Source organism: Pyrus communis, chromosome 3 (assembly GCF_963583255.1).
Source record: "Pyrus communis chromosome 3, drPyrComm1.1, whole genome shotgun sequence".
NCBI classification, from domain to species: Eukaryota; Viridiplantae; Streptophyta; class Magnoliopsida; order Rosales; family Rosaceae; genus Pyrus; species Pyrus communis.
In genome coordinates, this window is record NC_084805.1 from 8912000 (window position 1) to 8925901 (window position 13902).

Genomic DNA, 13902 nt, shown 5'->3' on the forward strand with positions numbered 1-13902 from the left:
TATATTTCATGTGTGGAGAAGAACCCCTTAGCTATCCTATCATCCATTGATTCATTACAATTTTGTCTTAAAATCTGTTTTCTTTACAATCTGCCCATTTAGCTTAAATTCGTCCAACCACAATCCCCCCATATTTTGTTGAGTCGTAGTCATTCGTATTTGTTTTATTTTGTGTTTTTAAGCAATTGGAGTCATAACACTTTCAAATTCGTCCCAATTAAGTTCTAGTTTCTGTTTGAGTCAATTCAAATTAGATTAGCACCCCTAGTTAATCCCCGGTTAGAACGATCCCTACTTACTTCATTACTACAATTGCCACAAATAGGGTTTAATTTGTGTGTCAACATAATTCTCACATCAAATTTTGGCGCCGTTGCCGGGGATTAGCAAAGTTGCTAATCCTTTGTCTTGAGTCTTGTTTAAATTGTTTAGTTTCTGTTTTGTTTTAATTTTTTTTTTTTTTGCACCGTGTGTGTGTGTTTTGTTTTTTGTGCCGTGTGTGGCACCTTATTTCCTTACTTGTGCCGAGTCTATTAGGTTGATTGCTAACCTTGTTTGCTCTTGTGTGCAGGTACTAGTTTATGACCCGTGGCTCACAACCTGTTCGTGAGCATATCTCCGACTTTGACGGTGATTTCGAGAGGACTTTGAGAAGGAAAAAGAAATCGCAACTGTCTAATCTTCCTAGTCCCGAACCTGAATTAGAAGAGCAAGAAGTTGAAGTTGAGGTTGAAGAGGAGGCCACGGATTGGGTTGAAGAGGAAGTACCAACCATGGCAGTGGACAATCGAACCATCAAGGAGCTTTCTGCCTCGGGTTTGGCCAATGCTGCACCTCTTTGCATCCAATACCCTAGGGCAGCCCCTGAGAAGACTGATGAATTTGAGTTGAAGTCCAGCTTGCTCCACCATATTCCGAAATACCATGGGTTGGCCATGGAGGATCCGAACAAGCATCTAAAGGAATTCGAGGTGGTGTGCTCAAGTATGACACCGGTGAACGTGGACAGCAACATATTGAAGATGAAGGCTTTTCCTTTTTCTTTGGTGGAGAAGGCCAAGGATTGGTTGTATGAGTTGGCTCCCGGAACTGTCACATCATGGGAGAGTATGAAGCGAGCCTTCTTAGAGAAGTTCTTTCCGACATCACGAGTCATTCTTCTTCGCAAGAAGATTAGTGGAATTCAGCAAAGCCAAGGTGAATCTTTTCCTACGTATTACGAACGTTTTAAATCTCTTGTTGCTTCATGTCCACAGCACCAGATGAAGGAGGAGCTACTTCTTCAATATTTTTACGAAGGCCTTTTACCACTTAAACGGCAAATGTTGGATGCATCCGCGGGAGGGGCTCTAGTGGACAAGACACCTAGGGATGCCAAAACTCTCATTGCCAATCGAGCACTCAATGCACAACAATATGAAGGTGTTGGGCAGAGAGACACCCCACGGCCACAGCATGTAAATGAGGTAAGTTCTATTTCTGAGTTACAATCCCAAATGGCTAACCTTACGTCTATGTTATCGCAGTTTGTTGAAGGCCCTAAGACGCAAGGAACTACAATCTGTGGTGTATGCTCCATTCAAGGACACCAATCTGATCAATGTCCTCAATTAATTGAGAACGGAGGGTGGGAATCTGCCAATGCCGTGGGCTTTGGGAATCAGAACCAACCAAGGGGTGATCCTTTCTCCAACACATACAATCAGGGATGGCGTGACCACCCCAATTTCAGATGGAGAGATGCACCACAATATGGCCAACAAAGTGGATTCCGACAACCCCCGGGTTTCTTTCCAAGACCAATGGCACCACAACCACCTCCTCAAGCACAATCATCCCAAACCAACTCAGGTACGTCTATGAATGACGATAAAACATATTAGTTACTAACCACAATGGCGCAGGGAATGCAGAACCAAGCAAAGGAGGTTAATGAGCTGAAGAAGCAAATGGGCCAAATGGCCGAATTTTTGGGACAAATTCGTGAAAATGGTAAGTTACCAAGCACTACGGTAGTTAATCCCAAGGGTGGTTTCGAATCTGCGAAAGCTATCACACTAAGAAGTGGAAAAGAAGTGGGAAATAAGGAAGATGAGAAGATACGAATCGAAGAAGAGGAGAAAAATGACCCTACGGCAAGGGTGGCACCACTCATGCCGCAGCCATCTAAGACCTTTCATCCATCCACCTCAGGTAAGGTTGTCCCAAATGTTGTGATTTCGAACACTAATCTGCCCAATGTTCCTTTCCCTCGCAGATTTGCACAATCGAAGAAGGAAGAAAGCGAAAAGGACATTTTGGATACCTTTCGAAAAGTCCAAGTAAACATTCCTTTACTTGATGCTATTAAGCAAGTGCCCAGGTATGCAAAGTTTTTAAAAAAGTTATGCACAACTAGGAAAAGAATTTCAAACAAAGAAGTTGTGAAAGTAAGTGAGAATGTATCCGCGGTTTTGCAACGAAAGTTACCTCCAAAGTGTAAGGACCCAGGGAGCTTTACTATCCCTTGCACAATTGGAAACACTAGATTTGAGCAATGCATGTTAGATTTAGGTGCTTCTATTAATGTTATGCCATATTCCATTTATGCATCTATGAACCTGGGTGAGTTAAAACAAGATGGCGTTATAATTCAATTGGCTGATCGTTCTAACGCTTATCCCAAGGGAGTCCTTGAGGATGTTTTAGTGCAGGTCAATCATCTTATCTTTCCTGCAGATTTTTATGTCTTAGAAATGGAGGATTCGAGCCATGCGCCATCATTGCCAATCTTGCTAGGCCGTCCATTCATGAAAACAGCGAGAACAAAGATAGATGTGTATACGGGAACATTAACCATGGAATTTGATGGGGACATTATTCGTTTTAATCTTTCTGAAACCATTAAATTTCCAGATGAGGACCATTCTTGTTTTACTATTGACATTGTTGATTCTTTGGCACAGATACATTTGAATCGAAGGAACGAAGATGCACTTGAAGTAGCCTTAGTGCACGGCATAGGAGCAAGAAATGAGGGTGGGGGAATCCTTGCAAGCCACGACATGGAACTTGACCATATTGCCGTGCCCCCTTGTAGTGAAGTGCTTGAAATGGTCGCGGCCCTTGAGTCATTGCCTTCACACTCTGGTAAGTCTCCACTCTCACTTTTAGATTCGGTTTTGACTAACAAGTTACTTCCATCAATTGTGCAGCCACCTACACTTGAGTTAAAGCCATTACCTAGTCACTTGAAGTATGTTTTCTTGGGAGAAGATCAGACACTACCTGTCATCATTTCTAGCTCACTCACGGCCCAAGAAGAAGACAAGTTGATAAGGGTGTTAAAGGAGCACAAACCTGCCATTGGATGGACCTTGGCGGATATCAAAGGCATTAGTCCCACCACATGCATGCATCGCATCCTTTTGGAGGAGGGAGCGAAGCCATCTCGTGAAGCTCAACGTCGCCTTAATCCACCCATGTTGGAAGTAGTAAAAAAGGAGGTTATAAAATTGCTTGATTGTGGTGTTATATATCCTATTTCTGATAGTCGTTGGGTGTCACCCGTGAAGGTTGTTCCAAAGAAGTCCGGAGTCACGGTGGTGAAGAATGAAGAACAAGAGCTTGTACCCACTCGTGTTGTGATAGGTTGGCGTGTTTGTATTGATTACAGGAAGTTAAATGCCATGACAAGGAAGGATCATTTTCCATTGCCATTCCTGGACCAAATGCTAGAAGGGTTAGCCGGTTATAAATTTTATTGCTTTCTTGATGGATATTCTGGATATAACCAAATTGTGATAGCTCCGGAGGACCAGGAAAAGACAACTTTCACGTGCCCCTTTGGCACCTTTGCATATAGGCGTATGCCATTTGGTTTGTGCAATGCCCCTGCGACATTTCAACGATGCATGGTGAGTATATTTTCTGATTATGTGGAGAAGATTATTGAGATATTCATGGGTGATTTTAGCGTGTTTGGTAATTCATTCGATCATTGCTTGAATAATCTGACCTTAATTTTGAAACGTTGTGTTGAAACGAATCTTGTGCTTAATTGGGAAAAATGTCACTTCATGGTTAAGCAAGGTATTGTTCTAGGACATATTATTTTTGAAAAAGGCATTGAAGTGGATAAATCTAAGGTAGACCTTGTTCGTCACTTACCCTCTCCAACTTCGGTTAGAGAGGTTCGTTCGTTTCTTGGTCACGCAGGTTTTTATAGGCGTTTCATAAAGGATTTCTCCAAGATTGCACAACCACTATGCCGGTTGCTTCAAAAAGAAGTGGCTTTCGAGTTTGATGATGCATGCTCCACGGCATTCAAGCACTTAAAGGAGGTTCTCACTTCGGCCCCCATTATCACACCCCCAGATTGGAACCTTCCATTCGAGTTGATGTGCGATGCTTTGGATTATGCGATTGGTGCTGTTTTGGGGCAGCGAAAGAACAAACAACCTCATGTTATTTATTATGCATCTAGGACACTAAATGATGCTCAATTAAATTACTCAACCACTGAAAAAGAATTACTTGCTGTGGTATTTGCATTAGATAAGTTTCGGTCATACTTACTTGGTACTAAAGTTATTATTTTTACTAATCATGCAGCTCTCAAGTATTTGCTCACGAAGAAGGAGGCCAAGCCTAGACTAATTCGATGGCTGTTGCTTTTACAAGAGTTTGACATTGAGATTCGGGATAAGAAGGGCGTGGAGAATGTGGTGGCTAACCACCTAAGTCGAATGGTACATGAGGAAGCATCGCCAATTCCTGAAACCTTTCCCGATGAGCAATTAATGTCTATCCAGGTAAGTGAGCCTTGGTATGCAGATTTGGTGAACTTTTTGGTGTCTAAACATACTCCTAGCACACTTAATAGGAATCAACGTGATAAGCTGATAAAGGATGCTAGGTTTTATGTCTGGGATGACCCATACCTTTGGAAATTTTGTCCTGATCAAATTGTACGACGTTGTGTGAATGAATCTGAGTTTCAATCTATTTAAACATTTTGTCATTCATATGCATGTGGGGGACATTTTGGCACCCAACGCACTGCACTTAAAGTCTTAGAATGCGGGTTTTATTGGCCAACCATTTTTAGGTATGCTAGGACATTTTGCCTTACATGTGATCGTTGTCAACGAATGGGTAATATAAGTGTTAAGGATCAAATGCCACAAAACCTTATACTTTCTGTTGAAATATTTGATGTGTGGGGAATTGATTTTATGGGTCATTTTCCTTCCTCCCATGGTTTTCTCTATATCTTGTTGGCGGTGGATTATGTTTCCAAATGGGTGGAAGCAAAAGCCACCCGTACTAACGATTCCAAAGTGGTTGCAGATTTTGTGAAGTCTAACATTTTTGCTAGGTTTGGAATGCCTCGAGTCCTTATCAGTGATGGAGGTTCACATTTTTGTAATCGCACAATCGAGGCACTGCTCAAGAAGTACAAAGTTACACATAGGGTTTCGACACCCTATCATCCTCAAACAAGCGGGCAAGCCGAGGTGTCGAATCGCGAGATAAAACAGATTCTTGAGAAGACGGTTGGCCCAACAAGAAAAGATTGGAGCTTGAGGTTAGAGGATGCATTGTGGGCTTATAGGACCGCCTACAAAACACCCATAGGAATGTCCCCCTTTCGGCTTGTTTATGGCAAACTGATAGGAGCATATTCATGCGACTTAAATGGCTTGTTCTCGTGCATTTACGTTATGTTTCTCTCGTTATTTTAGTCCTTTATGCTTCTTTTGTGTGTTTTCAGGTTCTAAGGGCCTAGGGAGCAAGAAAGTGCATTTTGAGGCCATTTGGAGCATTTTTGGGCATGGATTGGATAGCTTATCCATGGAGCCAAGAGGATGGACGAATTTGAAGGCCTTGTATGCACTTGAAGACACAAAACAATGGCTCTAGCCCAATCAAACACATTATGCCATACAAACCAACCTATTTTAGGCCCATTCTATGTACTTAAACCCTAGCCCTTTAAACTAATTCATTTATCACTTATCAAACCATTCACTTATCACTCACCACATATCATTCACTTATCACTTAACATATCATTCATTTATTTCACTTCCATACTCCTCTTAATTCCACATGCATTCTCACACATGCACATCATTCACTCACATTTCCACCATTCATTCTTTATTCCTTTCCAAACATCTCACATGCATTTCCACCTTCCTACTTCATCATTTCACCACATTCTCCCTCTTTAACTCACATGCATTCATCATAATTCACAACACAAAACAACTTCATTGCCATGGGTTCCCATTTCCTTTCCAAACATCTCACATGCATTTCTTCATTATTTCCTAACCCTACATGCATTATTTATTGCATCTTCACATGCATTCACACACACTTTACACATTCAAACCGTGAGCTCCCATTCCTATATGCCATTTTCAGATTTCCACCCACTAACCTAGTCATCAACACATGCACTTCCACCTTTCATCCACAATGATTCATGATTCATTCACTTTGCATCCTTTAAATCACATACTTTTCCATCATTAATTAGCCACTTGCATCTTAAACAAACAACCATATGTTCCCTCCACTACTCCTATAAATACCCTTGCATTCATTCATTCAATTCATATCTCATATTTCCATTCACAACACTTCACACAACACAAATACACATCCATTGCCGCAATTCCCCTTCCATTTTCTGTGCAGTTTTTCTCCTTCATTGCAGCCACTATCCAACCACTTCCCATCCCTCCAAAACACTTCACATAATCCCCAAAGCTCACCTTAGACCTTGTGCTACAACAACGAGGAAGAAAAGAGTGCTTAAACGTTCATACAATTCAAGTTTGAGTTGTTGGAATGTTTAGGTGTTTCTTTGATTTCAAAGTTTAAATTTAATTCTCTTTGTTTTGTACGTATGAGAAGGGAAGAGAAGAGTGCCTAAACGTTCATACAATTCACGTTTGAGTTGTTGGAATGTTTAGGTGTTTCTTTAATTTCAAAGTTATGAGGAACTAAACCCCCTTTAGCTAGGGGGTGATTCGAAACTATGTTTATATTTGCATTTTGAATTGATTACGTTTGGTTGGAATTTCATAAGTTGTGGATTCAATTCGTTTAACTGTTTGATTGATAACTTATTTATGTATGTTCATTGAGATTGCAAGCTTAATTTTCATGCATAAATATGACGCTAGAATATAAGTGAATTTCACCTAATCGTTATGAACTTATATTCACAAGTAGTAGAGGTTGCTTATAAACAATCGCGTTAAACGAATTCTTGGCATAAGTTTCATGCGTATTCCATAGTAACGAATGCCTCGTCGATGTTTATGATTTCCGTTGAACTTAATGATCTTGGTTAAATGTCTCTATCATGCGTATTCCATAGTTAGGGACTTTGATTAAGAATAATTTGGTTGTAATGCGTATTCCATTCAATCCAACGAATTTAGGGAAATCTGAAAGTTAATCTAAGCGGATCTAATTAACTTGGAGCATTGAGTTTCACAACTTATCGAAAGACCAACTGAGAATCAATTTTGTTTGCAAGTGTAACATGTGTGGAGAAGAACCCCTTGGCTATTCCATCATCCATATTTTTTATCACATTCATATTTACATTTTGCCTTTAATTATATTCTGTCTTTTTAATTTAATATCGTCCAACCACAATTCCCCCCCCTATTTTGTTAAGTCTTAATCATTCGTATTTGTTTTATTTTTGTATCTTTAAGCTTGTGGAGTCATAAACAATTGCAAATTCGTCTAAATCAAGTTCTAGCTTCTTTTTGAGTCAATTTGATTGTTTTAGACAATTTGAGTTTTTCAAAGCCTTTCTGAGTCATAGTAGTCTTGTTAAGAGTATTTTAATTTAGTTTTTATGTTTTTAAGTCAATTTAGAAGGTTTTAGCAAGCCCTCCTAATCCCCGGTCTAGAACGATCCCTCACTTATCCATTCTACTACAATTGTCAAACGAGGGTTTAATTTGAGTGTCAAGTAATTCTCGCATCAAATTTTGGCGCCGTTGCCGGGGATTAGCAACTTTGCTAATCCTTTGTCTTTATTTTTATATTTTGTTTTTCGTGCATTCTTATTTCAAATTCTTAGTTTGTTTGTTTCCTTGTTTTTTTTTAGGTACTGTGTATGACTCGTAGCTCTCGGCCTATTATAGAGAACATCTCCGACTTTGACGGTGATTTTGAACGCACTTTGAGGAGAACGAGGAGTCAACAAGAGCCACCACAACCTCCACCACAACCTGGGCTTGAAGAAGACGAAGTAGGTGTAGAAGAAAAGCCCACGGATCAGATTTTTGAAGAAGAACAAGCCATGGCAGCAGATAATAGAACCATCAAGGAGCTTTCGGCCTCGGGTTTGGATAATGCATTGCCTCTTTGTATCCAATACCCCACGGCTGCAGAGGGGAAGACTGAGGAATTTGAACTCAAATCCAGTTTGTTACACCATATTCCGAAGTTCCATGGCTTGTCTATGGAAGACCCCAACAAACACTTGAAGGAGTTCGAGGTGGTTTGTTCGAGCATGACCCCCGTCAATGTGGATGGGAGTATATTGAAGATGAAGGCCTTTCCATTTTCACTTATGGACAAGGCCAAAGATTGGCTCTACGAACTAGCCCCGGGAACTGTGACTTCGTGGGAGAGTATGAAGCGTGCTTTCTTGGAGAAATTCTTCCCTACTTCGAGAGTGATTCTCCTACGGAAGAAAATTAGTGGTATTCAACAGAATCATGGCGAGACATTCCCGGCTTATTATGAGCGCTTCAAGGGCCTTGTAGCTTCATGTCCTCAACATCAAATGAAGGAGGAACTTCTCCTTCAATATTTCTATGAGGGCCTCCTTCCTATCGAACGTCAAATGGTTGATGCATCAGCGGGAGGAGCATTGGTGGACAAAACACCAAGAGATGCCAAGATTCTCATAGCCAACCGAGCGCTCAACGCTCAACAATATGAAGGAGTGGGCCAAAGGGAAGCCCCACGGCAACAAAGTGTAAATGAGGTGAGTGCTATTTCTGAAATTCAATCACAACTTGCTAATCTTACTTCTCTTGTTTCTCAGGTTGTGATTGGTCCAAAAGCACAAGAACACCAAGTTTGTGGCGTGTGCTCAATTCAAGGGCATCCATCCGACAAGTGCCCTCAACTAATCGAGAATGGTGGGTGGGAATCTGCCAATGCAATTGGTTTCCAAGGACAAAATCAAAACAACCCATACTCGAACACTTACAATGCTGGATGGAGGGACCATCCAAACTTCAAATGGAGGGAGCCACAACAAGCTGCCCAACAAGGAGGATTTAGGCCAAACCCCCCTGGTTTTTATTCCAAGCCGTATGCACCCCAACAACCCCAACAACCTTCGACATCATCTCATTCAGGTACGTCCTTGGAAAGTGATCAAGCTATGCAATTACTAACCTCTATTTCGCAGGGGTTGCAAAATCAAAACAACCGGATAGCAAATAACGAGAAGGAAATGACGGATATGAAGAAACAAATAGGGCAGATTTCTGAGTTCCTTGGACAGATTAGAGAGCAATGAAAGCTTCCTAGCTCAACCACAGTCAATCCAAAGGGAGGATTCGAATCCGCCAAGGCCATCACCCTAAGGGGTGGAAAAGAAGTTGGGACCGAGCCAAACAATCCCAAATCTGCCCAGAAAGTAGATGAAGAGACGACACAACCTGAGGCAGATCACCCTAACTCGGCCAAATCAGGTAATTTAAGTTCAAATTCATGTACTTCACGTCCTAATCTGCCCAATGTACCTTTTCCTCGCAGGTTCATGCAAGAAAAAAAGGAAGAAAGCGAGAAGGACATTCTTGAAACGTTCCGGAAAGTGCAAGTGAATATACCGCTTCTCGATGCAATCAAACAGGTTCCAAAGTATGCTAAATTCCTCAAGGACCTATGCAATACAAAGAGAAGAAGGGCAAACAAAGAGGTAGTGAAGGTAAGCGAGAATGTGTCCGCTGTTTTGCAACGTAAACTGCCTACCAAGTGCAAAGACCCCGGTAGTTTCACGATTCCTTGTGTAATTGGACATAATCGTTTTGAACATGCCATGCTTGATTTAGGTGCATCCATAAATGTCATGCCTTATTCTATTTATGCATCTATGAATTTGGGTGAATTAAAACAAGATGGTGTAATTATACAATTGGCTGATCGTTCTAACGCGTATCCAAAAGGAGTTTTGGAGGATGTGCTTGTGCAGGTGAACCATTTAATTTTTCCGGCTGATTTCTACGTCCTAGACATGGAGGATTCAGCCCATTCTACATCTTTGCCGATTCTCCTTGGTAGGCCATTCATGAAGACGGCCCGAACGAAGATTGATGTATACAAAGGCACCTTGACAATGGAATTCGATGGGGAAGTGATTGATTTTAATATTTCTGAAACTATGAGATATCCCGTTGATGACCATTCTTGTTTTTCCATTGATGTTATCGATTCTTTGGCGCAGGTATACCTTGAAGAATTGAACGAGGACGCCCTGGAAACAACCATCACTAAGGCCATAGAGCGCAAAAATGAAGGATTTGGGCCAATGCAAGGCCACGGCAAGGAGGAGGAATTCTTTGCAATGGGTTCTAGTGAAGAAATAATTGAGGTTGTGGCAGCCCTTGAGTCATTGCCACAACAATATGGTAAGGTTCCACTCTCACTTTCAAATTCAGTTTCCACTAAGATGCTACCTTCTGTTGTTCAGGCACCATCGCTTGAACTTAAGCCGTTGCCAGACCATTTGAAGTATGTGTTTTTGGGAAAAGGCGAAACATTGCCCGTCATCATTTCATCAAGTCTCACGGCAATGGAGGAGGAGAAGCTTGTGAGGGTGCTGCGAGAACACAAAACGGCCATAGGGTGGACTTTGGCCGACATTAAAGGAATAAGCCCTACCACATGCATGCACCGTATACTTCTTGAGGAGGGGGCTAAACCAACTCGAGAGGCTCAACGCCGTCTCAACCCTCCGATGATGGAAGTGGTGAAGAAGGAAATAATCAAGCTTTTGGATTGCGGAGTGATCTACCCTATCTCCGATAGCCGTTGGGTCTCTCCAGTTCAAGTCGTTCCCAAGAAGTCCGGAGTAACTGTTATCAAGAATGATGAGAATGAGCTCGTGCCTACACGCATTCAGACTGGATGGCGAGTATGTATCGATTACCGGAAGCTAAATGCCATGACTAGGAAAGATCACTTTCCTTTGCCATTCATCGACCAAATGCTCGAAAGGTTAGCCGGTCATGCTTTTTACTGTTTTCTTGATGGATACTCTGGATATAACCAAATTGTGATAGCCCCGGATGATCAAGAGAAGACCACATTCACATGTCCCTTTGGAACATTTGCTTATCGTCGCATGCCATTTGGCTTATGCAACGCACCGGCCACTTTCCAAAGGTGTATGGTAAGTATATTTTCCGATTTTGTTGAAAAGATCATTGAGGTTTTCATGGATGATTTCAGTGTATTTGGGAGTTCATTTGATAATTGCTTGGATAATCTGACCTTAATTTTGAAACGATGTGTTGAAACTAACCTTGTCTTGAATTGGGAGAAATGTCACTTTATGGTGAAACAAGGTATAGTTTTAGGACATATTGTTTCAGAAAAAGGAATTGAAGTAGATAAATCAAAAATAGACCTTGTACGTCACTTACCCTCTCCTACTTCGGTTAGAGAGGTACGTTCGTTTCTTGGCCATGCAGGGTTCTATAGGCGTTTTATCAAGGACTTCTCCAAGATGTCCAACCCTCTTTGCCGATTGCTTCAAAAAGATGTGCCATTCAAGTTTGATGAAGAGTGTAATTCGGCATTTAACCAACTCAAGGAGAAGCTAGTCTCAGCCCCCATTATTGTACCTCCAGATTGGAGCCTTCCGTTCGAGCTCATGTGCGATGCATCCGACTATGCATTAGGAGCTGTTCTAGGACAAAGAAGAGACAAGCGGCCGCATGTCATATACTATGCCTCTCGGACTCTCAATGATGCCCAATTGAACTACTCCACGACGGAAAAAGAACTTCTAGCTGTGGTTTTTGCTTTAGATAAATTCCGTTCATATTTAATTGGTACTAAAGTAATCGTTTATTCTGATCATGCAGCTTTGAGGTACTTGCTCACGAAAAAGGAAGCAAAGCCGAGGCTTATCCGTTGGATTCTTCTTCTTCAAGAATTTGATATTGAAATCCGGGATAAGAAAGGAAGCGAGAATGTAGTGGCTGACCATTTAAGCCGAATGATCCACGAGGAGCATGAACATGCCGTACCTATCCCTGAAACTTTTCCCGATGAGCAGCTGCTTTCCATTGAGGTAAGTGAACCATGGTATGCAGATTTAGTGAATTACTTGGTGGCTAAACAAATTCCAAATGAACTAAACAAGCACCAACGTGATAAGCTTAAAAATGATGCACGTTTCTATGTTTGGGATAACCCTTATTTGTGGAAGTATTGCTCAGATCAAATTATACGTAGATGTGTGCATGATTCTGAATTTCACTCAATTCTAAGCTTTTGTCACACATATGCATGTGGTGGTCATTTTGGCACACAACGCACTGCCCTCAAGGTTTTAGAGTGTGGTTTTTATTGGCCGACTATATTTAGGGATGCTAGAACCTTTTGTATGTCTTGTGATCGTTGCCAACGAATGGGTAACATAGGTACCAAGGACCAAATGTCGCAAACCCCTGTCTTTAATGTTGAAATTTTTGATGTTTGGGGCATTGATTTCATGGGCCCTTTCCCTCCATCTTATGGTTTCACTTATATCTTGCTTGCCGTTGATTATGTTTCTAAATGGGTGGAAGCAAAAGCCACCCGTACTAACGATTCTAAGGTGGTTGCAGATTTCGTGAAAACTAACATTTTTGCTAGGTTTGGAATGCCGAGAGTAATCATAAGTGATGGAGGGTCTCACTTTTGCAATCGGACCATTGAGGCGTTGCTAAGAAAGTACCATGTCAACCATAAGGTCTCCACACCTTACCATCCTCAAACAAATGGCCAAGCTGAGGTGTCTAACCGAGAAATCAAACAAATTTTGGAGAAGACCGTTGGACCAACAAGGAGGGATTGGAGCTTACGTTTAGATGATGCACTGTGGGCATATCGTACGGCATACAAAACACCCATTGGGATGTCACCTTTTCGGCTCGTCTATGGTAAGCCATGTCATTTGCCCGTAGAGTTAGAGCACAAGGCACATTGGGCCGTGAAGACTTTCAACATGGACATAGATGCAGCGGGAGTTCATAGGAAGCTCCAATTGAATGAACTTGAGGAGATTCGGAATGAAGCCTATGAGAATGCCCGAATGTACAAAGCCAAGACCAAAGCATTCCATGATAAAATGATTCGAACCAAGACCTTCACAGTTGGGCAGAAAGTGTTACTTTTCAACTCTCGCCTACGTTTGTTTCCTGGTAAGTTGCGTTCTAAATGGATTGGCCCGTTTGTTGTTACTAATGTTTTCCCTCATGGTGCAGTGCAAATCAAAAGTTCAAGGACGCAGCAAGAATTCAAAGTGAATGGGCATCGATTGAAGCCCTATTACGAGATGTTTGAGGAGCATGTCGTGGAGGAGGTACCCCTCCATGCCGTGGAACCTAGTCAAGCTTAAACGGAGGTACCGTCCGGCTGCAAGACGTAAAAGAAAGCGCTTCGTGGGAGGCAACCCATGCATCCGAATAGAGAAGAACTTGGAAACCCCTTTAAGAGACTTATTTTTATTCCTTTCTTTTTCTTTACTGCCTTTACTTTGCTTTCTTTCTCGTATTTGTTTATTTGCTTGCTCTGTTGTGATTTTCTGCTTAAAACATTGAGGACAAAGTTTGATTTAAGTGTGGGGGGGGGGGGTAAACAATTTGTATTTGC

General features: G+C 41.6%; 1 protein-coding gene across 1 annotated transcript; it reads left to right on the top strand.

Annotated features, from left to right (window-relative positions):
• Nucleotides 1-2735: 2735 nt before the first annotated feature.
• Nucleotides 2736-13522, top strand: LOC137728152 (uncharacterized; the record flags this gene model as incomplete). The annotated part of the gene is made up of 5 exons (XM_068467028.1): nt 2736-3846; nt 4594-4793; nt 9884-9979; nt 10949-12518; nt 13023-13522. Coding segments are annotated over exons 1-5 (3477 nt in total), but the record flags the coding sequence as incomplete, so codon positions are not given.
• Between the last annotated feature and the right edge of the window lie 380 nt (nt 13523-13902).